Here is a 24,867-nt window from a genome sequence, read left to right on the forward strand (position 1 = left end):
GCCTCGCGTCTGCAGCGCTGTGCTGACAGAAATTTCCTTCGCAGCCGCTGGGTGGGTTCGGCAGGGGCTTGGTGCCTGCAGTGCAAGTGCTTGGGGCTGAGGCAAAGGCTCAGCCCCTGCTCAGCCTTCTGCCCTGTGTGTTCGCTTTGGGTTGTGACCCAGCGGGTGGCAAAGTATCACAGAATCACAGAACCCCAGAACCATCTAGGTGGGAAGAGACCTCCAAGGCCACCCAGTCCAACCTCTGACCTAACACTAACAAGTAGTCCACTAAACCATGTCACTAAGCTCAACATCTAAACGTCTCTTAAAGACCCCCAGGGACGGTGACTCCACCACCTCCCTGGGCAGCCCATCCCAATGCCCAACAACCCTTTCAGTAAAGAAGTTCTTCCTAACATCCAACCTAAACCTCCCCTGGCGCAACTTTAGCCCGTTCCCCCTCGTCCTGTCACCAGGCACGTGGGAGAACAGACCGACCCCCACCTCCCTACAGCCTCCTTTAAGGTACCTGTAGAGAGCGATGAGGTCGCCCCTGAGCCTCCTCTTCTCCAGGCTGAACAAGCCCAGCTCCCTCAGCCGCTCCTCGTAAGACGTGTTCTCCAGACCCCTCACCAGCTTCGTCGCCCTTCCCTGGACTCGCTCGAGCACCTCCATGTCCTTCCTGTAGCGAGGGGCCCAAAGCTGAACACAGCACTCGAGGTGCGGCCTCACCGCTGAAACCTCACTGGCCCCACGATTCCTCCTGGCAGCAGAGTGAGCGGCTGGGTGTAAACACGGAGCACGCTGCAGGTGTCAAAACCAGTGAGATGTGCCTCACGATGAAAGGTAAAACATTTAAAGACAAGCATATACAAACGCGGTGCTCGATAGATACCATGTACAGGTAACGTACATGCACAGCCCGTGTTTGTACACAAACGCAGACATGTACGCAACACATGAAGGCAAGGTGTCAGCTCCTTCTCACTCTGACTGCACAGATCCCGTGTTTGGGCTCTGGCCGTAGCGATCGGAACTGCATGCAGCACCATTCACCTCAAAGAAATATCTGGCTAAGTTAAAAGAAATGAATGGAAAAACAACATTTTTAGCATTTCACCTTCAATATATTTTTGCAAACAATGCAGGAATCATCTCTTAGTATTCATGGCGCTTAATTTTTTTGTTTGCATTAACTTTTAAGTTTTATTAGCAGGGGAAAAACTCATAGAGCCACATCTGATGGACTGTGGCATTGCCTCAGTTAAAATACACTCTGAAGTATTTTCTTTTTTCGTTTTTTTTTTTTCATTAATTCAGTGACTGGAGTTTCAAGTTCACTGACCACATTTTTTGTGATTAGTTTTTGTCCTGGTTGTTTTAGAAAATCACTGAGTCACATTATTTTAAAATCATTTTACTGCTTCTGAGCTACGTGTAGAGATAACACTAGAAGATTCACATATGAATTCCTCAGGTAAGACGCTGGTTATACGTAACGTGGGCGCTGCTAGAAACAGTTGGCTGATGACTGCTTGTTAAACTGCTGGTGTGAGCAAAGAGGCTTTCGAGGGTGTACGATGTACTGCTGGCATTGAGTATTGAACGCTTTCTGGTTTAGGCCCCTGGGACATTTGATAATGCGGCAGCACATGAGGGGAAGAACCTGGAAGACTGGCAGAAAGAGCTTTACAAGAAAGTGCTAAAGGAGAATTACAAATCCTTAACTACTTTGGGTAAAGGCTAGTTTTCCATTTCTTGCAGAAGGCAGAGAGGTCTGTGCTGTATCTGGCCTGTCTCTTGTCTACCGATCACTCCTCAAATCCTTTTTTTTTTTTTTTTTTTTGTGGATTCATCTTTAGATGCTTCTGAATCTGTGCGGGAAGATAAGCTCCACAATCCTTACAGACTGAAGGACAGTCGCTTTTCTAATGCCTCCGGGTCCGCTGCCCACCCCGCGCTCTGGTGTCGCTAGGTACTCGATCTGTGCATGTAGGTGACGTCTGTGACGTGGATCGAGTGACAGGATAGAGTGACGGGGTCTTCCCTGGCGGAGGGGCTTGAGCTCTGACAGTGCCTCGGTTGAGGCATGTGCTACCTGTCAAAGAGCAAAGGAGAACAGAAAGGCTTTAAACACACGAGCTAAGGAGCTGGAATGACACACGGCAGTGTGAATCCTGTGGACTTGTCCATCATAGTCAGGTTGTGGGTTTTTCCATCATCTCCAAACCCCATGTATATTGTTTGTTGTGATTCACTGAAGAATATTGAACTATTTTGATGCACAAGTAATTGAATAACATGAATGATGCCCCAGAAAACAAAGAAGTCTTACCAGTCAGTGTTAAGTGCCCGTCTCTATTTGTTTGAAATCATTGCTTTCTAAATGTGAAGGTGTGAGCCCCCCTTTGGTTCCTCAGCTTTCACCCGATTCCTTGGATTAATAGAAGAATGAACCTGGCTGCAATTATGGGCTAAATGTGCTTTTACTTGTCCTCCAGGCTGCAGAAACAGAATTGCTGTGAACCCGAGAAGCCTCAGCTGTTGCTTACTCTACTTTCCGCTTTGTGACAGCTCTGTTGGAGAAGTGCTGATTTAGCCTAACCTCATTCTGTTGCTATTTCTGCACTTTCAAATCTGAAAATCCATGAAATAATGAGATGGTGTAATTCCACTTTTTTATTCTTTACATATCTTCTATTTTTTACAGTAGAAGAGCTAGAGTGCAGACAGCAGCCTCTATTTTTTGTACAGCTCTGCTCTGTTAGAGAAGCATGTGCCTTGCTCTGCATGAGAAAGAATTACCTGGGGGGAAATGGTGACATGAATCATTTTTATTCATATTAGATACGAATTACACTTGCAGAGCTGTATCAATTCAAGACCTTCCGCTTCTGAACACTTGACTTTTCAACTTTTTAGCTACCATTTTTGGCATATTTTAAGAATTGGAAGACAAATACTGCCGCCCCTGCTTCCTACTCATCCTATATGCCAGAGCAGCTGTGGCAGTGATTTGCAGTTACCTGCTCTTTGGTCTTGTCTCCAGGGCAAAAGAGCGCGGCGTGTTTGGACAGTGGGTTATGCAGGCTTTTGCTAGAAAACAGTATCACGGAGTGTTTGCTTCTAGTTCTTGGGCCCCAAATGTTGCTTTTTGAGAAGGCAAAAGGCAGTATTTTTCATGCAAATTAATGAGAATGAGTCACGTTACAAAAAGGGCAGAGATGAAGTACAGGGCTTAGAGACTGAAAGTGCATAGCCTGACATGAAGCCATCCTCAGCGCTGGTCTTTGTGCAACTTACCCTTTGCCTACGTTGGGAATTAAAGTAGGTTAGGCAATACCTTTGCAACTGGGGGGTTGGGGGAGGTGTCAGAACAGGGAAATGGTGGTTATTATTTCCCTGTGTTCCCTGCGCAGACTGTCCTGTTCCCAACATCGAAATCCGGCCGAGGGAAGTGCCGGGTGTCAAGGAGCGGCGGAGTTTTGAGGAAAGAGAAATTCCTGCAAGTCTCAGCACAGGTGCGTGATGGCCTCAGACGAGCCAAAATTTAAACTGGCAACATATTAAGCATGGGCTTCTAGGATCAGAGGGAGGGGGTTTCTAATGCGTTCCTGCATTTTTTATCCCAAACTTGTTCTGTTTGTACAGCTTACTGACAATAAATAAGGAGTTTTTGTTCTTTGGAAATTCGTATTAGATCACATCGGGTGAAGGGAAGGTTTGGAATCTTTTTGTTCCAGGCTGTGGTGCTGCTGGGATCAACTCCGAGATGCAGACTCACGCACAGAGCTCAGGAAACACAGAGCTGTTTGGGTCGTGTCCAGGAGGATCCCAAGACTCGACTTGCCAAGTTTCAGACATGGGGGTAACATCCGAGAGCCATCGCAAGTCGGGAGCAGGTCAGGCAAATCGAACAACAGGAAGCAGAAGAGGTAACAGCCCTCCTGGGAGAGGAGAGCCTGACGAATTCAAAGAGATCCTTCTTTACCAGGAAACCCAGACGGGAGAGAGGCTGTATGCGTGTGCAGAATGTCGGAAGACTTTTAAGCTGAAAATAGGACTGTTAAAACAAAAGCAGGTTCACACCGGAAAGAATCAGGTATTGTCACACATACGCACAGACTGCGGGAAAAGCTTTGGTCGCCACGCGGATCTGATCCGACACCAGAGAACTCACGCAGGAGAGAGGCCTTACAAGCGTACAGCGAGCGATAAAAGTTTTACAGAGAAACCCAGGCGTGTGAATCACTTGCAAACTCACAACATAGGCCTGTAATTGGTGTGCCAGAAGCTTCCCTGGGATAGATTTTCCATTGTTACCAAATAATCCACCAGAGGATTGGCTTCTAGTCATGTATCAGTTACAGGGGAAGGCTTAGGATGAGACGGTTTGATTAAACCGAATCAAACCCAAGCATGGCAGGCATCTGGTTGGTGCCAGCCGAAGAGGCATTGATTAGGAGCTGATTTTAATCGGTGGCTAGATGATTCATATCTGGGAGGGGGAGTTATACACAGCAGCGTTGACGGTACTGAAAGCATTATGAAAAGAATATTCCGATGCACAAAGCAGCCTGTGCTAGAAAACGGCTGTATTTAAGCAGAAAATTGCCGGGGGTTTTCATGTTCGAGAAGACCGAAGATACGATCAGAACAGGATTGTCTGCAGAGCTGTAAGCAGAAAATGGAGCTTCTGAGAGCTCAGGAGCTCAGGTTAAAGTGAATGCATGGGTTTGGTGTTACACACACACACACAACACAGTGATAGGACAGTAACAGGGGCAGTGAAGGCGCTGTTGCATGGAAATAACCAGAATCAGTTGTTTCAAACATTTATTCACAGTGCAGGAGATGCCAGTTTCGTTTCTGAGATTCTGGCAGGGCACGCAGGTATGTTCTTAACGTGAGTGTGAAGGACAGGTGAAAACGCTCATCCCTGGAAGCCAAAAAGAGGCAGTGGCTTCAGCCAGAGACAGGATTAGCAGACAGGAAGGGGGTCCTGTGCAGACGGGGTTTGTACACCTCACATCTCTCCGTAGGCTGGTGATGCTCAGCATTTTTGCTTATTCCAGCTGAGTGCAGGGATCGAAAAGGTAGGGTTGCCTCCTGTTCAAAGCACGTGTTCTGCACTGAGGCCGTGAATGAAGTTGATGTCCTTGGCTTCCCTTGGGGAACAGCAGACCACGAAACAACTGGGGCTGGGATGGAGCTTGGTAAGTTCTGAAGAAGATTAAGGGAGTACTCATGGCCCCAGGGGATCCCTGCTCATCCCAAAAGCAGGAGTAGCTTGCAGAGAACTCTTTTATCACTCACTTCTCGTTATTTTCTTCTTAAAATTTACCCCGGGGACAGCATTTCTTTTATCCTTCTCCCATGCAACTTAATGCCTTAGTAGCTACCAGTATGCTGCGTGCTCCTGAATGAGGATTCTTTGCAGTGAGGCCGCTCCTGTAAAGCACCATCTTAGCAGAACTTCTTCCTTCTGCGAAACGAAGAGCACCTGGAACAGCAGGGCTGAATTTGGCGTGTCACACTCCTACAGCTGTTTGTTCAGGAGCTGCTGAATGAAAATCCTCAGTGTAAGACCTTCCTACCCCCCTGTGCTGCAGGCATGGGGCTGAGGAGCACCCGTCGCAGGGGAAGACCAGGCACAGATGGTCACTTACATTGGAGATTTTTGTAAGCATTGAAATACGAATAATCACCTTGTTTAGAGGTTTAAGCGGAGACATTAAATGAAGTTAGAGGTGGAAAGCCACGCAGCCAGTGGGGTGATCCAAAATAGTGACAGTGTGTAAAATCTCACTTGCCCGAAGTGCTGAGTTTAACAACGTTACCAAACCCCTTCAGCATCTTTGCTTAATAAAACTGGATGTCTCCCACGGGAGAAGCATCAGAAAGTTAGCTCGCCGGGTTAGCGTTGGGCACGGTGAGGGTGAACATGAGTAGCTGGAGGAGCTGTGATTGCTGCAAAAGGTATTCATGGTCTTACTTGAAGAACAAAAGTTTAGAATCAGGGGAAATTCAGAGTCAGGTGGCTGTCGTGTCGGAATGACTTGTTTGTGTCCTGATGAAGGAGTGACAGAAGCAGCAGGAAGTGGGAGTCTTTGTATCTGTGGTTTTGTGAAAACGTTTGTGGAAGTTTTCTTTCCTCTGAAAGCAGAAGGGCTTTGAGGCAGGTGGATTGCGCCTAACGTCCCTCCCTCCGACCTGAAATGGGGAGCACGTGCAAAGAGAAGTGCAGCTTCTTCCAGGTGCCTTCTGAGTGTCGCTGCATGCTGTGGTGAAGCACTCTCTGCTTAGGATATAAAAAGTGCAGAGATGTTAATGTAAGGACTCCATTTTTTAAAAAAGATAACTTTTATTGGGTTTGTTTCCAGTGTAGGCTGCTGCTGGCTCCACTGATGCTGGTAAGAATCTTGCCTCGATTGAGACCAGGCTTACGCCTATAAGGATTAAGCACAGATTGAGTGCTAGAATTGCTCAACACGTTGCTGTTAACTATTTCTGAACTTCATAATATATTTCTGATATCACTTCTGAAGATTTATTTAAGCACTGTGGTTTCAATCTTTGTGGACAAAAGACACCTAAAACATTAAAGATTTTTGCCCAGTGCAAAAGGACTTGAAATGTTTTCAGTGAAGTTCACGGCAGAGCAAAGCAGGACCCTGTTTTCAAGGTGTTTGGTACCGGTGTGGTACGATGCCCTTCTGCAGGTGCACTTTTACTGGACAGTGCATCTCTTTAGGTGTCTTGTGCTATCATGCAGCAATGTCTCGCTTAGCACCATCGCTAAATAATTTGCACAATGAACGTGCTCCTTAAATTAAAAGGAAACAAAAAGCAGCATAAGGTAAGCATCGGAAGGCAGTGACATAAGCAATAATTCCAGTCCAAAACTTAGGCTAAGGTAGAATGGAACAAACTTGAGTGAAGTGGGGTGGAAATACGGTAATCCTCTAGTGTGGTGTCTGCTAGGAGCACCAGAAGGTTACGGTGCGAAGCCAGCAGAGGGGACGTGGGCACTGGCCGTTCCTTACCTGAGTCTTTTTACAGAAACATGAATGGGAACCACGAGATTCTCTGAATTCCTCTCTGGGAGGTTTTGTTTTAATTCTCCAGTTGTGGAGCTTGCTGCTGTTCCTGCTGCGGAACAAACTGTCCTGATTCTCATAGCAGGGAGAGTAGGAGTTTCTCATAGACAGTGTTATTGAATAAGAAGCCTAAGCTGAGAATCTGTGTGCTCGCCTTGAGAAATAAGGTTCATCAGGAAATACAAGTGACTGTGTAAACTGTCGGGTTTGTGCAGCCAGAAGGAAAAAAAGCCAGATCTTTAACAAGCTGGGTATTCTTTAAAGAGAATTTCCAACTCATTCCCTTTAGCTTTTTTTATTATTATTATTATTATTTATTTATTTATCTATTTATTTATTAAAAGTCAATCTGAAAATGTAAAACTTGCCATGTTAAGTAACACCTAACACCTTGTCAGGGGTAACGGTGACAGAAACACATTCATGACTAAATCATTTTTAGTTTTAAACTCTCTTAATTTCTCCTAAACAGTAGAAACGAGGTCAGGATGTAGCACGTGAGGCTCTTCTGCCTTTTCTGTTGTAATTGTCCTTTATGGGTCATGCTCTAAAGACTCCTTTCCTGTTCTGCTCTGTCCAGTTCACGAATTACAAGATGTCTGGCATTTCGTGATTAATGTTGATAAAGGATTATTTCTTCTTACAGTTTCTTCTGTACTCGTCTGTCTCTTCGCTTATGTCTCCGGATGAAGAGTCTCATCTTGCGAGTTCGGTGCCTTGCATGGTGTGGGGTGGGTGCAAGTGAGGCTGAGGTCTTGTGTGAGGACTTTCAGGGAAGAGATCATCTTCTGTTCTCGACGTGGCTTTATAGTAAAACCAGTCAAAAAAGGAACCTATTTCCCAACAAATTCATAGAATCATAGAATGGCTCGGGTTGGAAAGGACCTCAAAGACCATTTAGTTCCAACCCCCCTGCCAAGGGCAGGGATGCCACCCACCAGATCAGGTTGGCCAAGGCCCCATCCAGCCTGGCCTTGAACACCTCCAGGGATGGGGCATCCACAGCCTCTCTGGGCAGCCTGTGCCAGTGCCTCACCACCCTCTGAGTGAAGAAAATTCCTTCTGCTTTTGTGTGGTTTTGGGCTTACCTAATTCATTACACCCAGTTTCCGTGATTTCTTTTTGCCTCGCGTGTAAATCACAGCCGGTGTCCCCTCCCAACCTGCCCAGAGGAGGGTGCCCAGGACAGCACGGCACGGAATGGTTTCCGTACAGAGAATGACTGCTGTGTGCGGGCTCTTCCACTTGGAAAAGAGCACATGAGGAGAGGTGTGATGCATGAGTGGTACAGGAAGGGTAACGAGGGATCGGTCATCCCCTGCCTTGCCTGCTTCCAGATTTGGGAGACATCAAATTAAAGCAGTAAGTGGGGGCTTCAAAGCCAACAGAAGGTTCTTAATGAAGCGTTTGGATACACCAGTGACTGCCGTGCCGCAAGATGCTGCAGGTGCAGAGAGTTTACATTGGCTCAGAATCATAGAACGGTTTGGGTTGGAAGGGACCTTAAATATTATCTAATTCCACCCCCTGCCATGCCCAGGGCCCCCTGCCCCCAGCCCAGGCTGCCCCCAGCCCCATCCAGCCTGGCCTTGGGCACTGCCAGGGATGGGGCACCCACAGCTCCTGGGGGCAGCCTGCGCCAGGCCTCACCGCCCTCGCTGTGTCAACTGCAAACTCGCTGAGGGTGCCTCAATTTCACTGTCCTTGTCACCGACAGAGACGTCAAACAGCTCTGGTCCCAATACCAACCCCCAAGGACACCACTCGTTGCTCAATCTCCACCAGGACATGGAGCCGTTGACCACAACTCCTGGAGTGCCACCACCCAGCCAATTCCTTACCCACCGAGCGCTCCACCCATCACATCCGTGTCTCTCCAGCTTAGAGACAAGGATATAACAGGGGACAGGGTCAAATGCTTTGCACAAGACCAGATAGATGATACCAGCTGCTCTTCTCCTATCCCCCTGTTTACCTACCTAGAATCATCTGGATAAACTCCCAAAAGGCAACAACTTGACAGAGATCTTTAAATACCAAGGTGCCGCTTCTGCCTGAGGGAGACCTGGAGCTTGTGGCCACCTCCAGGCACCCCCAGGTCCTCAGCAGCTCTGGGGCTGCCATCCCTGGAACGGGCAAAGCTCACAGGGGATCCAGGGGCTGGTCCCAGCCCCGAGCACCCCCAACTCTGGGGCACAACCTCGTCCCAAATCACAGATGGGGAAGAGCCACAGTATCACATTTAATTCCGTGCCTGTGCAAAAAAAAATGGGGTCTTAGCAAGTTATGTCCTGGGATCCCGGTGGCACCAAGGTGACCAGGAGGCGGCAACGGGCCCTTGGGCAAGGAAGGCTGAGGGAGCCCCGGGCTGCCTGGGGCCGAGCGCTGCCAGCAGGTGCACGGAGGGGACCCTGCCCCTCTGCCCGTGCTGGTGAGACGCCCCTGGGGTGCGGGGTCCGGTGCTGGGCCCCCGGTCCAGGAGGGAGCTGGACGCGCTGGGGAGAGCCCGGTGCGGGGCCAGGAAGATGCCGCAGGGCCCGGAGCCCCTCTGCTGTGAGGAGAGGCCGGGAGAGCTGGGGCTGCTCAGCCTGGAGCAGAGGAGGCTCCGGGGGATCCCGGCCGTGGCCGGCAGCACCTGCAGGGAGGCGCCGAGAGGCCGGAGCCGGGCTCTGCCCGGCGGTGCCCAGAGAGGCCCGGAGCCCGGGAGGCTCCCCCTGCCCCCCAGCAGCACGTCCGTGCCGGGCGGGTGCCGGAGCCCTGGCCCAGGCTGCCCCGAGAGGGGCTGGGGGCTGCTCCCTGCACAGCTCCAGCAGCGCCTGCCCGTGGGGCTGGGCGCCGGCTCCGGGGGCTGCTGGAGCACGCCTGGGACCAGAGGGACCCGGGGGGGGCTCCAGCCCCAGCCAGGCTGGGATTCTGTGACAAGAAGCTAACCGAGAGCCTGCTGCCCTGGGCACGGCACAGCCCGGGACGCTGGGTGCACCAAGCCACCCGCCCCCGGTGCTGCGCCCTGCACTGTCTGCCCCCGGGGTCCAAGGAACACTTTTTGGAGCCCGCTGGCTCCAGCTGGCACCCATACAGGGAACAGAGGTGCCTGAGAGCCCTGTCAGTTTGCCCTGGAGAAGTCTTTCTAGAGATCTTGATTTCGGTGGCTCTGTGATTAAGTCCAACCACCGACCAGGCCTGCCCAGTCCCAGCCCCGTGTCCCTCAGTGCCACGTCCACGCATCCCTTAAATGCCCCCAGGGATGGGGACTCCACCACCTCCCTGGGCAGCCCGTTCCCAGGCTCCCGTTGGCCACCCTCTCCATGAAGAAATTCTGCCCAAAACCCAACGTAACCATCCCCTGGAGCAACTCGAGCCTGTTCCCTCATGTCCTGTCACTGAGAAAACAGACGGACACCTTCCTCCCTGCATCCTCCTTTCGGGGTGCTGGCGAGAGCTGCGGTCTCACCAGTGCCACGTACGGGGACAGCGGTGACGTTCCTCGCACTTGTGACCCCCGAGAGCTGCACACAACATCTGCTGAATTTTTAAATTAGAAAAAAAATGCAACAAAATGTTGGGTGCGGGTGATGCTCAGCACCCTGAGGGGCCACAGCCCTTCTGTCTGGGGGGACGCAGCTGCTGGGCTCTCCCCACATCAGCTGGTGGGGCTGGTGGGCTGTGTTTTTTGGGGGGGATTTTGGTCATTCTGGCTGGGTGATGCTGCACCGGAGGGGATGGGATGAACAACCGCGTCCTTAAGCGAAATGGCTGCTCAGGCTCCTGTGTGGCCGTGCTGGGCTCTTCAAACCTCCCTTGTTGTCCCCCCCCCTCACCATCCTCCTGGTCCTCCTTGTCCACCTTTTATCCCCCCCATTCTCTTTTCCCTCCCTTGTCCCCTGTCCTCCTGGTCCCCCTTGTTCCCCCACCTTGTTCCCCTTGTCCCCTCCTTGTCCTCCCAGTCCCCCTTGCCCACCTTCTTCCCTCTGTCCCCTTCTCCCCCGTGTCCTCCTTTTCCCCCCTCATCCTCCTTGTCCTCATGGTCCACCCCCCTTGTTCCCCTTGTCCCCTCTGGTCCCCCTTGTCCCCTTCCTTGTCCCCCTTGTCCCCTCTGGTCCCCCTTGTCCCCCTCCTTGCCCCCCTTGTCCTCTCTGGTCCCCCTTCTCCCCCTCCTTGTCCCTCCTTGTCCTCCTGGTCCCCCTCCTTGTTCCCCTTGTCCTCCTTGGCCCCTCCGGTCCCCCTCCTTGTCTCCTCCTGTTCCCCTTGTCCTCCTTGTCCCCTCTGATCCCCCGTGTCCCCTCCTGTCCCCCTCCTTGTCCCTTCCTGTCCCCCTTGTCCTCTATGGTCCCCCTTGTCCCCCTCCTTGTTCCCCTTGTCCCTCCTTGTCCTCCTGGTCCCCCGCCTTGTTCCCCTTGTCCCCCTTGTCCCCTCTGGTCCCCCGTGTCCCCCTCCTTGTCCCCCTTGTCCCCCCTCGTCCCCCCGTCCCCCTCCCGTCCCCGTCCCGCACGGGGAGGCCCCGCCGAGCGCCCCGGGCCAGCAGCGTCCGGCGGGGGGAAGGAGCCTCTCCGCGGGGCCCCGGGGCAGCCCGGTGCCGCTGCCGGTGCCGCTCCCGGTGCCGGTGCCGGTGCCGCTGCCGGTGCCGCTGCCGGTGCCGCTCCCGGTGCCGGTGCCGGGCCGGTAGGCGGCAGTGCTCCTCGCTCCTCGCCGCTCCCCCCGCCCGCGCCCGCCAAGCACCGGCGAGGCGGATGCAATTCCCCGGCTGCCCCTGGCTCCTCGGCGGGGCGGCGGGGCCCGGCCCGCAGAGCGCAGCCACCGACAGCGGCCCCGGCAGCGGCCCCGGCAGCGGCCCCGGCCCCGGCGCGGCGGCGGGCGGCCCCGCGGCCCCGCTCGGCAGCGCGCTCTCCCCGCCGCGGCCCGGCCCCAGCCGCCGGGGCCCGGCCCAGCTCCGCGGGGCCATGGCCGAGTGGGCGCCCGCCCAGGTAAGCGCGGCCCGGCCCGGCCCGGGGCTCCCCCCCCCCGCCGAGCCCGGCCCCGGTCCCGGCCCCGGCCCCGGCCCGGAGGCGGAGCCGCCCCGCCCGCGCTGCTGGGGCGCTCCCCGACGGGGCCCGCTCCGGCCCCGGGTCCCCGTCCCGGGTGCCCCTGGAAGGCGCTCGGGCCGGGGAGCGGAGCCCCGCGAGCCCCCCCCGGGATGGCCCCGAGTGGCCCCGTGTCCCCCTCGAGATGCCCCCGCGCACCCCTCGAGTGTCCCCGTGTCCCTCCCGGGGTAGCCCCGTGTCCCCCTCGAGTTGGCCCCGCGCCCCCCCAGAGCGTCCCCGTGTCCCACCTGGATGTCCCCGTGTCCCCCCCGGCATGGCCCCGGTGCCCTTCCCGGGATGCCCTCGTGTCCCCCTGCCCCGGGATGTCCCCCTGCACCCCGGCCCGGGATGCCCACGTTCCTCTCGGACGCCCCGCTGTCCCCGCGATGCTCCCGTGTCCCCGGGATGCTCCTCTGCGGGCTCCAGCCCCGGGACGTCCCCGTGCCCCGCTGACCCGGGATGCTCCGGTGGCCCCGCCGTGGCCCCGCTGCTCCCTGCCCACCCTGCTCCTTCCTCTGCCCGAGGGAGGCTCCCACCCAAGCACATCCAGAAAATCCCAAAAAAAAGGGTCGGGAGGGGCCCTGCTTCACCCCAGCGGCACAGCTGGGGGGCTGCCAGCACGGCGCGGTGACCTCCTGCAGCTGGCTGCCGTCCCACGGGGACGATGACCGGCGCTGACTCGGTGGCCGCGCGGCAACCCGCGGGACCCGGGCACGGCACGGGGGTACCCGCGGGGTCCGGGAGGTGGGGGGGCAGCACCCGGCGTGCCCCCTGCCCAGCCCGCGCCTCCCCGTGCAGGTGCAGGAGTGGAACGTGGAGCCCCCCCACCTGATGCCGCTGCAGCCGCCGCTGCTGCCCGAGCGGGCGCACGTGCGGGAGGCGCAGCTGCACTCCGCCGAGGCCTCGCTCTGGACCGTGGTGGCCACGGTGCAGGCGATGGAGAGGAAGATCGACCTCCTGGCCACCCGCCTGCTCAGCCTGGAGGGCCGCTCCGGCACGGCCGAGAAGAAGCTCCTGGACTGCGAGAAAACCGCCATGGAGTTCGGCAACCAGCTGGAGAGCAAGTGGGCCGTGCTGGGCACCCTCATCCAGGAGTACGGGCTGCTGCAGCGGCGCCTGGAGAACGTGGAGAACTTGCTGAAGAACAGGAACTTCTGGGTGCTGCGCCTGCCCCCCGGCCCCCGGGGCGAGGTGCCCAAGGTGGGCAGGGCCGGGGTGGGCACGGGGGGCCCGGGAGCCCTTCGGGGCTGTCTCTGGGGCTACGCAAGTCCCCGCGGCCGGGACGTCGAAGGGACGGGGACAGGCGCTGCTGAGCTGCCCGCGGCCTGTCCCTGCAGGTGCCGGTGACGTTTGTTGACATTGCCGTCTACTTCTCGGCGGAGGAGTGGAAGAATTTGGAGGAGTGGCAGAAGGAGCTGTACAATAACCTGGTGAAGGAGAACTATGAGTCTTTGATCTCCCTGGGTAAACATCCCTTTTTGCCCCTTTCCCGGCGGCCAGGGGCGTTCGGCACCGTCTCTCCCCGGCCCCACGTCCCGCGGTGACGGGGAGGGCTCGGCCGCCGCTGCGACCCCACGCTGTCTCCCCCCGAGCAGACGCAGCCCTGGCCAGGAGCGACGCGCAGCCCCGGCTGGAGCGCGGGGAGGTGCCCTGCGTCCCCGAGCAGAGGGACCTGGAGCCGCGGGAGCTGCCGGCGGACGCCTGCGCGGGTGAGGCATCGGCTCGGGCAGCTCCTCGTGGCGGCAGCGCCCGGCTCTGCTCCGGCCCCGCTCCCTCCCTCCTGCTGCATTTAGGGTGCACGTCCCCTAAGTCCCGTCCCTACTGGGCTGTGCGGCCGTCGCCTGTCCGCACGGGCCATGCCGTGGTCACCCATCCCTGCAGGATGTCCCGTGGTCACCCATCTCCGTGGGATATCCCATGGTCACCTGTCCCCAGGGGATGTCCCGTGGCCACCCGTCCCCAGGGATGTCCTGTGGTCACCCATCCTGACAGCTCCCCCAGGGGTGTTCGAGGCCCTGTCACCGCTGTGGGACAGGGACACGCAGCGTGGCCGGAGCAGGGGGGCCCCCACCCCGCGGCCGTTCCCAGCGCCCCGGCAAGGAGCGGGGCCGCGCCGGGTGGCTGCCACCCGGCACCGCCAAGTCTCTCCTTGTGAACAGAGCCGCTGATCTCCACCTCCGACATCCTGTCCCGGATCAAGCAGGAGGTGGCGTTCGTGGGGGAGCAGCAGTTCGGGGAGGACCGGGGGATGCCCACGGACCCCTGCGCAGGTGAGGCCGGCACCGCCCGCGGGACGCACCAGCCGGGTGCTCGGTGCCTTTTGGAGCGGTTGCCTCCTGGGCCCACCCTGTGCAGGATGCGGCCCTGAGTCCCCATCCCCGTCCTTCCCCGCAGGTGCTGACGCCCTGATCACGGCGCACGACTTCTTGTCGTGGATCAAGCAGGAGGAAGAGCCGTGCGTCAGGGAGCCCTGGGAGCTGCCGGAGAGGGAAATCCTGACCGGTCCTGGCCCCGGTGAGCGATGCCTGAGCCTGGGCTGGGGGGGGTCCTCAGCCCAGCAGGAACTGTGCGGGTCCTGCTCCTCCCCACGGCCGCTGCAGACCATGTCCATGCTGGTGCAGCTCGGGGATTGCCCTGGGGAGACCCCGATCGGGTGCCAGGGGTGGCAGAGCCCCTGCTCCCAGCGATGCGGGTCATGGGCCGTGCCTATGCCCCGGCCATGCCGGGCTCTGGCTGAAAGATGTGTTAGGGTGCGCGGGGTCAGGCGGGGAGGCACCAGGGACCACATCGTCCCCACGGCTCCGGGTTAGGCTGCGGGTGCTGCCCCCCAGCTTGGGGCCATCCCCGGTCCCCGGCAGCTGCTGACTGCAGCCTTTTTCCCCCCACAGCCGGCGAGGGGCTGATGGTGAAGACGGAGGAGCGGTGTCCCCGCGCCGAGCCCCCGGAGGAGGTGCTGCCGGGTGCCTCCGCGGAGCTGCTCTTCCCGGGCTCGGGCTTCGGGAGCCCCGAGGGACAGGCAGCGGTGGCCGGGGGAGCCCTGCCCGCACAGCACAGACTGGGCAAAGCCCTGGGTGCGGAGCCGGGGCCGGGGGCTGAGCCCGGGGGGGTCCCGGCAGCGGCGGCACCGTCCGAGGAGCGCCCTCACGGCTGCGCCGAGTGCGGGAAGAGCTTCAGCGGGAAGAAGAGCCTGCGGATCCACCAGCGGAGCCACGCGGCCGAGCGCCCTTACCCCTGCGCCGAGTGCGGCAAGAGCTTCAACTGCCACTCGGGGCTGGTGCGGCACCAGATGATCCACCGCGGCGAGCGGCCCTACAAGTGCGCCGAGTGCGGCAAGTGCTACAGCCGCAAGGAGCACCTGCAGAACCACCAGCGGCTGCACACGGGCGAGCGGCCCTTCGTCTGCGCCGCCTGCGGCAAGAGCTTCATCCGCAAGCAGAACCTGCTCAAGCACCAGCGCATCCACACAGGCGAGCGGCCCTACCAGTGCCCGGCCTGCGGCCGCAGCTTCCGCTACAAGGAGTCCCTCAAGGACCACCAGCGCGTGCACGGGGCCGAAGCGGGACCCCCGCCGCTGCCACCCCCTGGATTGCCCCCCGGGGACTAGGGGACGCCCCGCTGGCGGACTGATGCCCCCTTCCCCGGGACTTGGGGGAAGGGGGGGGGGTGGGGAGGGGGCCACGCGCCGGCCACGGAGCTTTGTACCAAATCCGGGCGCCCGGCCGGGGGGGCGCAGGCAGTGGCGCGATCTGCCCCGTGCGTGGGGAGGGGTCTCCCCCCCGCCCCCAGCCCCACCACGGAGGGACTCTCGTCAGCCCCCCCCTGCCGCTCGCCCCCGCCAGACAATCTGGGGATGATGGACGGGAGCTGCTGCCTGCCATGCCCCCCCCCTCCTCCCGCCGCTGCCCCCCCCCCCCCGCCGCCGTCCCCGCCTGCTGCTCTGCCCCCTCCCTCCAAGCCCCCGCTGCTTATTTTTACTCCCCGCGCCGTCCCGCTCTGTACAGTGCTTGGGGTGTCGTTTTGTATGGACGATGCAACGCGGAATAAAGTCGTGCTGGGCTGCAGCACCTTCGCCCCAGCCCCGCGGGGTCCCCGCTGTCCCTGTCCCCCACGGAGCCCCCCCCCCCAGGAGGGTGGCAGCATCACCTCCAGAGCCAGAGGCAGGGCTGAGTGACGTGCACGCACGTGGGACCTGTGTGTGTGCACGGGAGCCGCTCCTGTGGCCACGGGGGTCCCCAGGGCCAGCAGCAGCCGCAGCCCAGCAGGGCCGCCCGCCTTGTAAAGCTGTTTCTAGCCGTTCTCACCGAATCCCAGCATTTATTGTTTTTCTTGCGTTTTTCACTGAACTCCTGGGCACCAGCTCACAGCGAAGCCTTCCCTGGGGATCGAGCCCTGGGCTTTGCACGGCGACCGGAGCCCACCTCTCCCCGCCATCACTCCCCCCCCCCCCCATGTATTTCTGAATCGTGTTGCTGCAAAATAAAATGCTCCCGGCCTGCAGTGCCCAGCACCCAACTCACGCCTCCAGCTGCTTCTTGTCCCCCTCCCCAAAGGGGACCTGGCCACCCGGGGGGGCCCTGTTGGCCCCAGGTCACCCAGCAAGGGCTGCGGCTCCTGCTGCCAGCCACGCACGCGGTGACGTGCAGCAGCTCAGCCCAGCGAGGACGGTTTGGGCTGGCACCCCCCGCCGTGGGCTGCAGCCACAGTGGGCTCGCAGACCCCCGCTGCCACCGCAGCAAACGGGAGCATCCTGCCCCCCCCCCCCCCGCCCCCCCGGGCCACGGCAGCACCGCAGCGGCACTGTGGGGGATTAGAGCCGGGAGGCACCGTGGGCAGGCGGCGAATTACCAGCATGACGCAGCAGCCCCGGCGGCCCCGGCACGAGCGAGCGGCGGCCGGCAGCCTCCCAGCAGCGCGCAGCGGAGGCTCGGGGCGGGGATGGGGGCCACGGCCGCACCCTGCTCCCGCCCCAGCACCGAGTCCACACACACACACACACACGCACAGAGAGATGGCATTTTCTGTTTTTTTGGGGATTTCTTTTTTTTTTTAAACAGAAGTTTATGGGTTATATGCAAATTAGGTCATTAAATGATTTGCATAAAATGTTCGCACATCAGCGACTAAGTGTTCCTAACTCCCCACCCCCCCCAAGGTAGTAATCCTACTCGACTAGCGCCGTCACACGCCCCGCTGGCACCCGCGCATGCACGCCTCCCGCCGCTCGCTCGGGGCTGCCCGCGGGAGCGGAGGCTCGGCCACGGCCGCCGGCACCTCCCGGGTGTGCGTGCACACCTCGCACGCGAGCGCGCATCGCCGCCTCCTGACCCGGGCTCGCGCACGCGGCCGGCGTGCTCCAAACTCGCCCAGCACACGGCAGGCTCGCAGGCACGCGGGGCGCCAGCCGCCCGCGTGTCCCCTTGTACCTCCCCCGTGCTCACAGGGTCCGGGCGCGGTGGCACGGCGGGCACCAACCTTGCTCACGGCCGCACGCTCGCTCGCACGCGCCTCCGCGACACACGCACGTACACGCACACCGCCCCCCCCCCCCCCGTGAGCACGCCCGTCGGTCCGTGGGCAGGCACCCACCGCACGCCCGGAGCCCCGCGCGGGGAGGGAGGGCTGTACGCACACCACGTCCTTCGCGGGACGGCGTCCCCGCCGGCCCTAGCTGTTGGTGAGGAAGAGCCGTCTGTGTCTGGAGGCAGAGCCGCGCGGCCGCCCTCTGCGCCGGCCCCGGCCCCGGTTCCCGAAGGGGCTTCGGCTGGGCACGGCGGTCTCCGCCCAGCCGGCGTTCCCGGCCTGCGGCTCGGGGAAGCTGGGCTCGGCTTTGGGCTGCTCGAGGAGCGGGCTGGGGTCCGGCCGGGGCTCGGCCGGCGGCGCCTGGCTCTGCCGGGCGCTGGCCCTCTCCTGGCGCAGGTAGCGCAGCTCGTCGCGGATGTCCGTCAGGACGCCCAGCAGGCGGAACTGGAGCTCGCGGTCGCGGGCCCTCTCCTCGCGCTGCGTGGCCCGCTCCTCCTGCCACATGGCCAGCTCCTGGTGGTACAGCTGGTCCCACTGCTCCTCCAGGTCCAGCAGGTGATGGATGTTAGTCCTCCAGCTCTCCCGGCGGTCCTCCCGCAGGCGGGAGCAGCCCACGCCGCCGCGGGCCGGGCCGGGGGCGGCGGGGGCGTCCCCCGGGGGGGAGGCGGAGGAGGGCAGCGACTCCTCGGTCAGGGCGCCGTGCAGCGGGGAGCGTGCCGGCGGCTCCTCCTCCGTCGTCTTCTCCCAGGCGGGGCCCATCAGTACCCTGGGCAAAGCGCCCATCTCCGGGCCCGGGCCCCCCGCCTGCTCCTCGGGGTGCGAGGAGTCGAGCGAGCGGCCCAGGGGGGGCAGGTCGGACACCCCCTCGTGTCCCCAGTCCGAGTGAGCGTCCACGGGGTTGAGAGGGTCCTCGGGCAGGGAGGTGACGGAGCCCTGGGAGCTGCACCGGCGGATCAGCATGGCCTGGCGGGACAGCTTCATGTCCTCCTCCGCGGACATCGGGGCCTCGGGCCCCGGCTGCAGCCCCATGGCCCCTCCGTGGCCCCTCTCCACCTCCCGGCCTTCCCGTTCCTCCTCCTCCGACATGGAGGCGTAGGAGACGAGGGACTCGTTTCGCAGGGACGGGGAAATGGCTGTCATGTCCGGAGTCCGCAGCTCTGGTCCCGACTCGGCTGGAAGAGAAGAGAAGCCCTCCTGTGAGCGCAGGTCGCTGCCACGTCTGCTCTGCGCTGTCCCCGTACCCCTTCCTGACACACGGACGCACCCTGTCCGTGCAGCCCTCAGCCCAGCTCTCCTCGCACGGCTCCCATCCCTCCATATCCTGCAGCAGCGAGTTCCCCAGTCCCGCTGCGTGCCGCAGGGAAAGCCGCAGCCTTTGCCTCCACTTGGATCTGCCTCCTCCTCGCGCCACCCAACAGCCCTCGGCAGTTGTGAAACCGTGCTCCGGGTTCGCAGGCGCGCACCCGCAGCCCTTCGAGGCAAACGAGCAGCACCCACGGGACTGCTCAGGGCCGGCCCCCCAACACCGTGCCGAGGGCCCCCCCGTGCCGGGACCGTGCTCCTGGTGCAGACCACCACCACCAGGCCTCCGGCGCTTCCCCACCCACCCACCGCACCTTCCCTCCCCCCGACAAAGCCCCGGAGCGGCCTTACCCGAACTGCTCTGCCCTTCCCCTCGGCTGTACTCGCAGATGACCGAGGGGTCCGGGCTCTGCACCGCCAGCCGGGGCACGGCGGAGCCCTCCACGTCGGGCAGGGACGAGGGCTGCCCGTTGGTGTCGATGTAGATGCTGGGGTGGCTCACGCCGGGCTGCAGGTGCATGAAGGACTGCTTGGTTGCGCCGGGGAAGAACAGATCTGCGGGACAGAGAACACCCAGCCTCAGCTGCTGCGACAGCGGCACTGCCGACTCGTGCGTCCTGGCGTTACGGGTGGCCGGGGCTCCCCCAGAGAAGGGTCCCCGAGTGCCGTGCAGGGGAGTGACACGGCACGGGGGACGTGGCCACACCAAGCCCCAGATGTGCCTCCCGCAGGGACACCCGCACAACCGCTCGTCGTCGCTTCCCCCCAGTCCCACAGAGGGCTGGCACCCCCTGAACAGCCCCCAGGACTTCTGCCTTGAGCCCAGAGCTTTTTTGCTCTGCAATAACGGCGTCTGGTTCAGAGACAGCCTGAGCCCGCTTCAGAAGTGAAACGAGACCCACACTGCCCACCCGTCCCCACCAACACCTGATGGGCCGAGCTGAAAGGTGAAAAGCGGAGGAAGGAGCAGGAACAACTACCTGCGGTGTCCTTTGGGGGCACAAGGAAGGCGGACACGTTCCCTTGCAGGAAATGAAAGGGCAGGGGGGCCGTTTGCCTCCTGGACAGTAACAAAGCCCAGCCGGCGTTTACCTGCAGGCCCAGCGCAACCCCACCGCCAAGCGCGGCGATGTCGGGCAGTTAACTCCCAACACCTTCCCCCAAGCGCTTCCCTGGCCTTTGGAGTGAAACAGGCGTTACGCAAAAGCAGAACCTGCGTGAGACCAAGACACAGGTGTATTCTGCAGGAACTGGAGGGTTCAAAGGCTCAGCCCCATCGGGAAGGCTCCTCCCGGCCACGCGCAGCACCACGGTGCAGGTGCGAGACGCAGCGGGAGGACAGCGCGGTTCGGTACCGCGGCAGCTGCTCCTGCTGCCTCTGACCTCTGCTAAGCACGAGGGACGCTAACCCTGAAAAGAACAGGGGAAATAAAATCCCATCCTGTCTTTTAGCGGCTGCCTTGAGATGGTATCCAGCAAGGCCAGGCACTGTATCACATTTTAAAAAACGACCCACTCCCACAAAGTTTGACGCGCTCCGGTTGATCCCAGGTTACTTCCACGGTGGGTTTTTAATCCCAGCGTACGCAGCTTTCAACCCTGGCGGTTTGCTGCTCAGATACTACAGGACCACAGCCCTGCTGCGTGCTGTAATCCTGACACAAACCGCGTACGAGAGCAAAACCCACAAGTCTCCTTCCACGATCCACGCCGTGCCGGCAGGCACAGAGCACGAACACTCGGCAGAGCCCGGAGCTGGGGGGACCACGGCCTGGCGAGGTTACCAGGCCCGGCGGCACTCGAAGAGCTCAGGCGGGGCTGCAGCACAGGACTAGAGCCGCTCCAACTCTCCTGTCCCCAGAGAACCACCACGACTGACCTGGGTCCAAGATGATTTCGGGCTCCGAGTCGTGGCTGGCCTGCAAGAAAGTGGAAGCCACCATCTTCTCCAGGGGCGTGAGGCGCGGCTTGTGCAGCGGCCCGCCAGCGCGGTTCATAGGCAGGTGCTTCTTGGAGGTGATCTTTTTCTTGACGTCCAACCGCAGGTCGCGCCACTTGTGCTTGAGGTCGTCGATGGAGCGCTCGGTGTAGCCCAGGAAGTTGACGCGGCTTTGGATTTGGGTCCAGAGCTGCTTCCGCCGCACGGGGTGAGCCCGCAGGGCTTCAGACCCATACAGGGCGCTGAAATGCCGGACCACATTCCAGACCAGTGTCTCGGTCTCGTCATTGGAGAAGTTGGCCTTCCTCTTCCGGCCAGACGCTGGCATCGCCTGCGAGGCTGCAGCAGAGGTGGAAGGGGCACAATTGAACCTCGGTCCCCACTCCTCTCTGTCAGCTCCTGGGGGAAACATGGGGCTGCGGGAGCCCGAGGGAGCCGCGGAGGAGGGAGCCGAAGCAAGAGCCCCCGAGGCATCCATGGCAGGGGAGGCTTGGGCCGGGGAGGATCTAAAGAGCCGCTTCGGCACACCACGCGGCAGGGGGGCACCTCATCCCCTCGCCCCAGCTCGAGAGCACCTGGGAGGGGAGAAAAGGAAAGGGCAGCGGTGGGTGGTGGCAGTGCGTCACCCCACAGGGTCCCTACGGCAGGGGGGTGACATCAGGGACCCCCAGCCCTCTCCAACCAAAGGCACCCAGGGGCTCCCAGCCAGCTACAACGGGGACCGCAGAGAGGTTCGTGGTCATGGTGCGTGCCCTGGGACCATGACACGGGCAAGCACCTTGGGGCCACAGCAAGCACCTTAGCCACGGCACGGCTTCAGGGCCACGGCGAGTGCCTCAGGGCCACGCAGAGGGGAACCAGCAGCCCCTCAGGGCCACGCTCAGGGCAACAGGGAGTGCCTCGAGGCCACGGGGAGGGCCTCAGCACCGCCTTGAGGGCGATGGGGAGCGCGTCAAGGCCATGGTGAGCATCTTCGGATGCGCGGCAAGTGCCTCCAGGATGTGGCCTTGGCAAGCATCCCGGGGCTGTGGCAGGAGCCACAGCAACAGCTTCAGCACCACAGCAATTGCTTCTGGGCCACGGAGAGCGCCTTGGCCATGGGCAACAACTCAGGTCCACAACGGGGACCGTGGTGACGGCAAGCACCTCAGCGCTGTGGCGAGGGCCAGTGCCATGGCGAAAGCACCAGGGACACAGGACAGGGCTTCAGGGCCACAGTGAAGACCTTGGCCAAAGAGCAGGTGTTGGGGCCGTGGCGAAGGCTATGGCCATGGTGAGCATCCCAAGGCCACGGTGAAGACCTTGGCCATGCTGCAGGCCTTGGCACTGATCTTGTCTGTGGTGAGAGCCTTAGGGCCTCAGCGAGCACCATGGGGCTCTGGCAAAGGCCTTGGCCATGGTGAACCTCTGAGGTCCATCAAGGGAGCCTTAGAGCCATGGCCAAGTCCTTGGCCATGTCAAGCACCTCAAGGCCATGGCAAAGACAACAGTGAAGGCCACGGCCACGGTGAGCACCTCAGGGCCCCGAATAGCACCTGGTGACAGCCCTGGGGTAAGGACCATGGCCATGGCGAGTGCCTCAAGGCCACGGTGAACACCTCGGCTGTGGCCAACACCTCAGGCTTGCAGCAAGGTCTACAGGGCAACCTCGAAGACCTCGGCCATGGCGAATGCCCTAAGACGACGGCGAACACGTGCAAACCACGGCGAGGACCCTGGCCACGGCGCAGGTCTCGTGTCCCCGCGGCGAAAAGACCTTGGCCGCCGCAATTGCCTGCAGGCCACGGCGTGGTCCTCAGCAAAGGTCTCGGCCTCCGAGCATCCCGTGGCCGGCCCGCAGACCTCAGGACCCCACAACAACAGCCCCCGAGATGGGGGGGGGGACGGGACGGACCCCAGCCGAGGCCTCGTCCACGCCGAGCACCTCGGGGCCCTGCTACGGACTCGGGAGCCCACCGGGAGCCCTCGGGGCCCCTCGCACCCCCAGCCGAGGCCTCGCCCTCGGGCTGGGGGCGGTGAGGACAGCCCGGGGGGGGGCTGCAGCACCCGGGGGCCGGAGGGGTTGATGGGGGGGGGGCTACCGGGCACAGCCGGCGCCCTGCCCTCCACCGGGAGCCTTTTGTTCGCGCTTCCGACGGGCACCGGGGACAAAGGGGCCGGGGCCGGGGCCTGCCCCCGGGCCCCCCCCCACCCCGAAGGGGTGGGGGGGGGCCCGGGGGCAGGCCCCGGCCCCCCAACCTTAAGCTTTTTCTCCCCCCCCCACCCCCCCAAAGGTAGGGCAGCACGGCGGAGCCTACCTGTACCGGGCCGGGCTTGCAATGGGGAAGAGGGGGGGGGAAGGGAAGGGGAACGGGGAAAGGGGGGGAAGGGGGGGGGGGGGGGGGGGAAGCGACGTCGGGGGGCCGGTGTCGGTAAGGGCTCAGGTCCGGCGGCGGCGGCGGGTAATGGCTCCCGCCTCGGCGGAACTCGCCTTCATTTCCTCCGCCTCCGAGCGGCGCGGAGCGGGGGGGGGGGGGACGGGGACGGGGACCCGGCGAGAGCCGCTGCTTGGCCGCCCCCTGCCGGTTGTGCCGCCGAGACGTTCCGGTATGGGGGGGGGGTTGGACCGGGGAGGGGGGGGTTCGCGTCGAAGGGGGGGTGAGCCCCGTGCCGCACCCGCACCGTGCTCCCGTGTCCCCCCCCCGTGCCGGTATCCCGGTACCGAGGACCCCCCCCCCCTCTCCCCGTATCCCCCCCCCCCCCATTTGTACACCCCCGGTCTCGTGCACGCCGGTGGGGTCCCAGCCGTCCGTCCTGTCCCCGACCCCCCCCCCCCGGCTACCCCTTGCCCCCCAGTCCTTGGGCATCCTCGTGCCCCCCCCCCCCCCGGGATCCCGGGACCCCCCCCATTCCCCCCCAGGGTGCTGTTTGCACCCCCCCGGTGCTGTTTGCACCCCCCCCCCCCGCCCCGTGCTGTGCACCCCAATGACCCTCCCGGTGTACCCCGACCCCGCACCCCCTTGTGACCCTTGCCCCCCCCCAGGCACCCCAATGGATGTCCCCCAGCACACGCTGCCCCTGCACCCCTGGGGGGCCCTGGCACCCCCCCCCCGCTCCCAGCCGGGCACCTCCCCGTGCTTCCTGCCCGTCGCACCTTGTCCCATGCCCCCCAGTGCTGCCCCATGCGGCACGAGGGGTGCCCCCCCTGCCCTGTGCACCCCCACAGGCACCCCTGGGTGAACTTAGCACCCCGACGGGCACCCTGCACCCCGCCCCGTGCAACACAAAGGGTGCCCCTTACGCCCCACGCACCCCAACATCACCCGGGTGCATCCAGGGGACCCCCCCAGTGCGCCCCAATGAATCCTGCCTGGGCCAGCCGCCCCCGCGCCCCCCGAGCCCGCTGCACCCCGATGGGCACCTCGAGCCCCCTGCCCTGGGAACCCCAGTGGGCACCTCTCGTGTGTCCTGCCCCATTTGTGTCCCAACGGGCACCCCCCTGCCCAAAACACCCCCACAGGTCCCTCTGCAGACGCTGCCCCACACTGAGCTCCCCCCGCGCTGCCCGGCTCCCGTCCGTGTCCCCACCAGCATCGCTTCTGGGGGCAATAACCCAAGAGGACCCAGTTTGTCCTGGGACCACGGTGTCCTTTACCAGTCTGACCTCCTAATGCCGGGGCTGACCCTTCCCCTGGGTCCCAGCGGGGTACGGGGGCTCCAAGGGCTGGTGGGGTGGGGGGCGTGAGGTTCCCCGGGGCGCCCCAGAGCTGTGGGGACAGCCCCGTCCCATCCCAACCCGTGGATCCTGGTGCAGCAGGGGATGGCAGCGGTCCCCGTGCTGGGGGCCCTGCACACATGGGGGGCACGTGCAGGGGACCCCCCCGGGCACCCATGGGTGCCATCTGCGGGGCGCGGGGAGCAGCCGCAGCGCCGCTGGGACAGGCAGCCCATGTCCCCAGCCCAGGGTGACAGGACAAAGGGAGGCTCG

General features: G+C 61.6%; 2 protein-coding genes across 3 annotated transcripts; one reads left to right on the forward strand and one right to left on the reverse strand.

The window, feature by feature from the left end:
- The first annotated feature begins 11,779 nt into the window (after window positions 1-11,779).
- Window positions 11,780-16,988, forward strand: LOC308189534 (zinc finger protein 783-like). Of its 2 annotated transcripts, none has more exons than XM_080579635.1 (7): window positions 11,780-12,043; window positions 12,938-13,339; window positions 13,477-13,603; window positions 13,732-13,848; window positions 14,299-14,409; window positions 14,534-14,653; window positions 15,028-16,988. In XM_080579635.1, the coding sequence occupies exons 1-7, from the start codon at window positions 11,810-11,812 to the stop codon at window positions 15,741-15,743; spliced, it is 1,827 nt and encodes a 608-aa protein (XP_080435761.1). In that variant the 5' UTR covers window positions 11,780-11,809; the 3' UTR covers window positions 15,744-16,988. The 2 variants fall into 2 exon arrangements, with proteins under 2 accessions (XP_080435761.1, XP_080435762.1); XM_080579636.1 differs by having other exon boundaries at window positions 11,784-12,043; window positions 13,735-13,848.
- Window positions 16,989-17,140: 152 nt separating this feature from the next.
- On the reverse strand, window positions 17,141-23,358 carry LOC308189535 (uncharacterized protein). Its single transcript, XM_080579637.1, has 4 exons — window positions 23,198-23,358; window positions 20,841-21,475; window positions 19,313-19,516; window positions 17,141-18,831 (listed from the first exon to the last, which is right to left on the reverse strand). Exons 2-4 carry the CDS (start codon window positions 21,376-21,378, stop codon window positions 17,804-17,806), a joined length of 1,770 nt encoding a protein of 589 aa, XP_080435763.1. The 5' UTR covers window positions 21,379-21,475; window positions 23,198-23,358; the 3' UTR covers window positions 17,141-17,803.
- Window positions 23,359-24,867: the final 1,509 nt, after the last annotated feature.

Source organism: Anser brachyrhynchus, assembly GCF_964034855.1.
Source record: "Anser brachyrhynchus genome assembly, chromosome: 2".
In the NCBI taxonomy this organism is placed as follows: Eukaryota; Metazoa; Chordata; class Aves; order Anseriformes; family Anatidae; genus Anser; species Anser brachyrhynchus.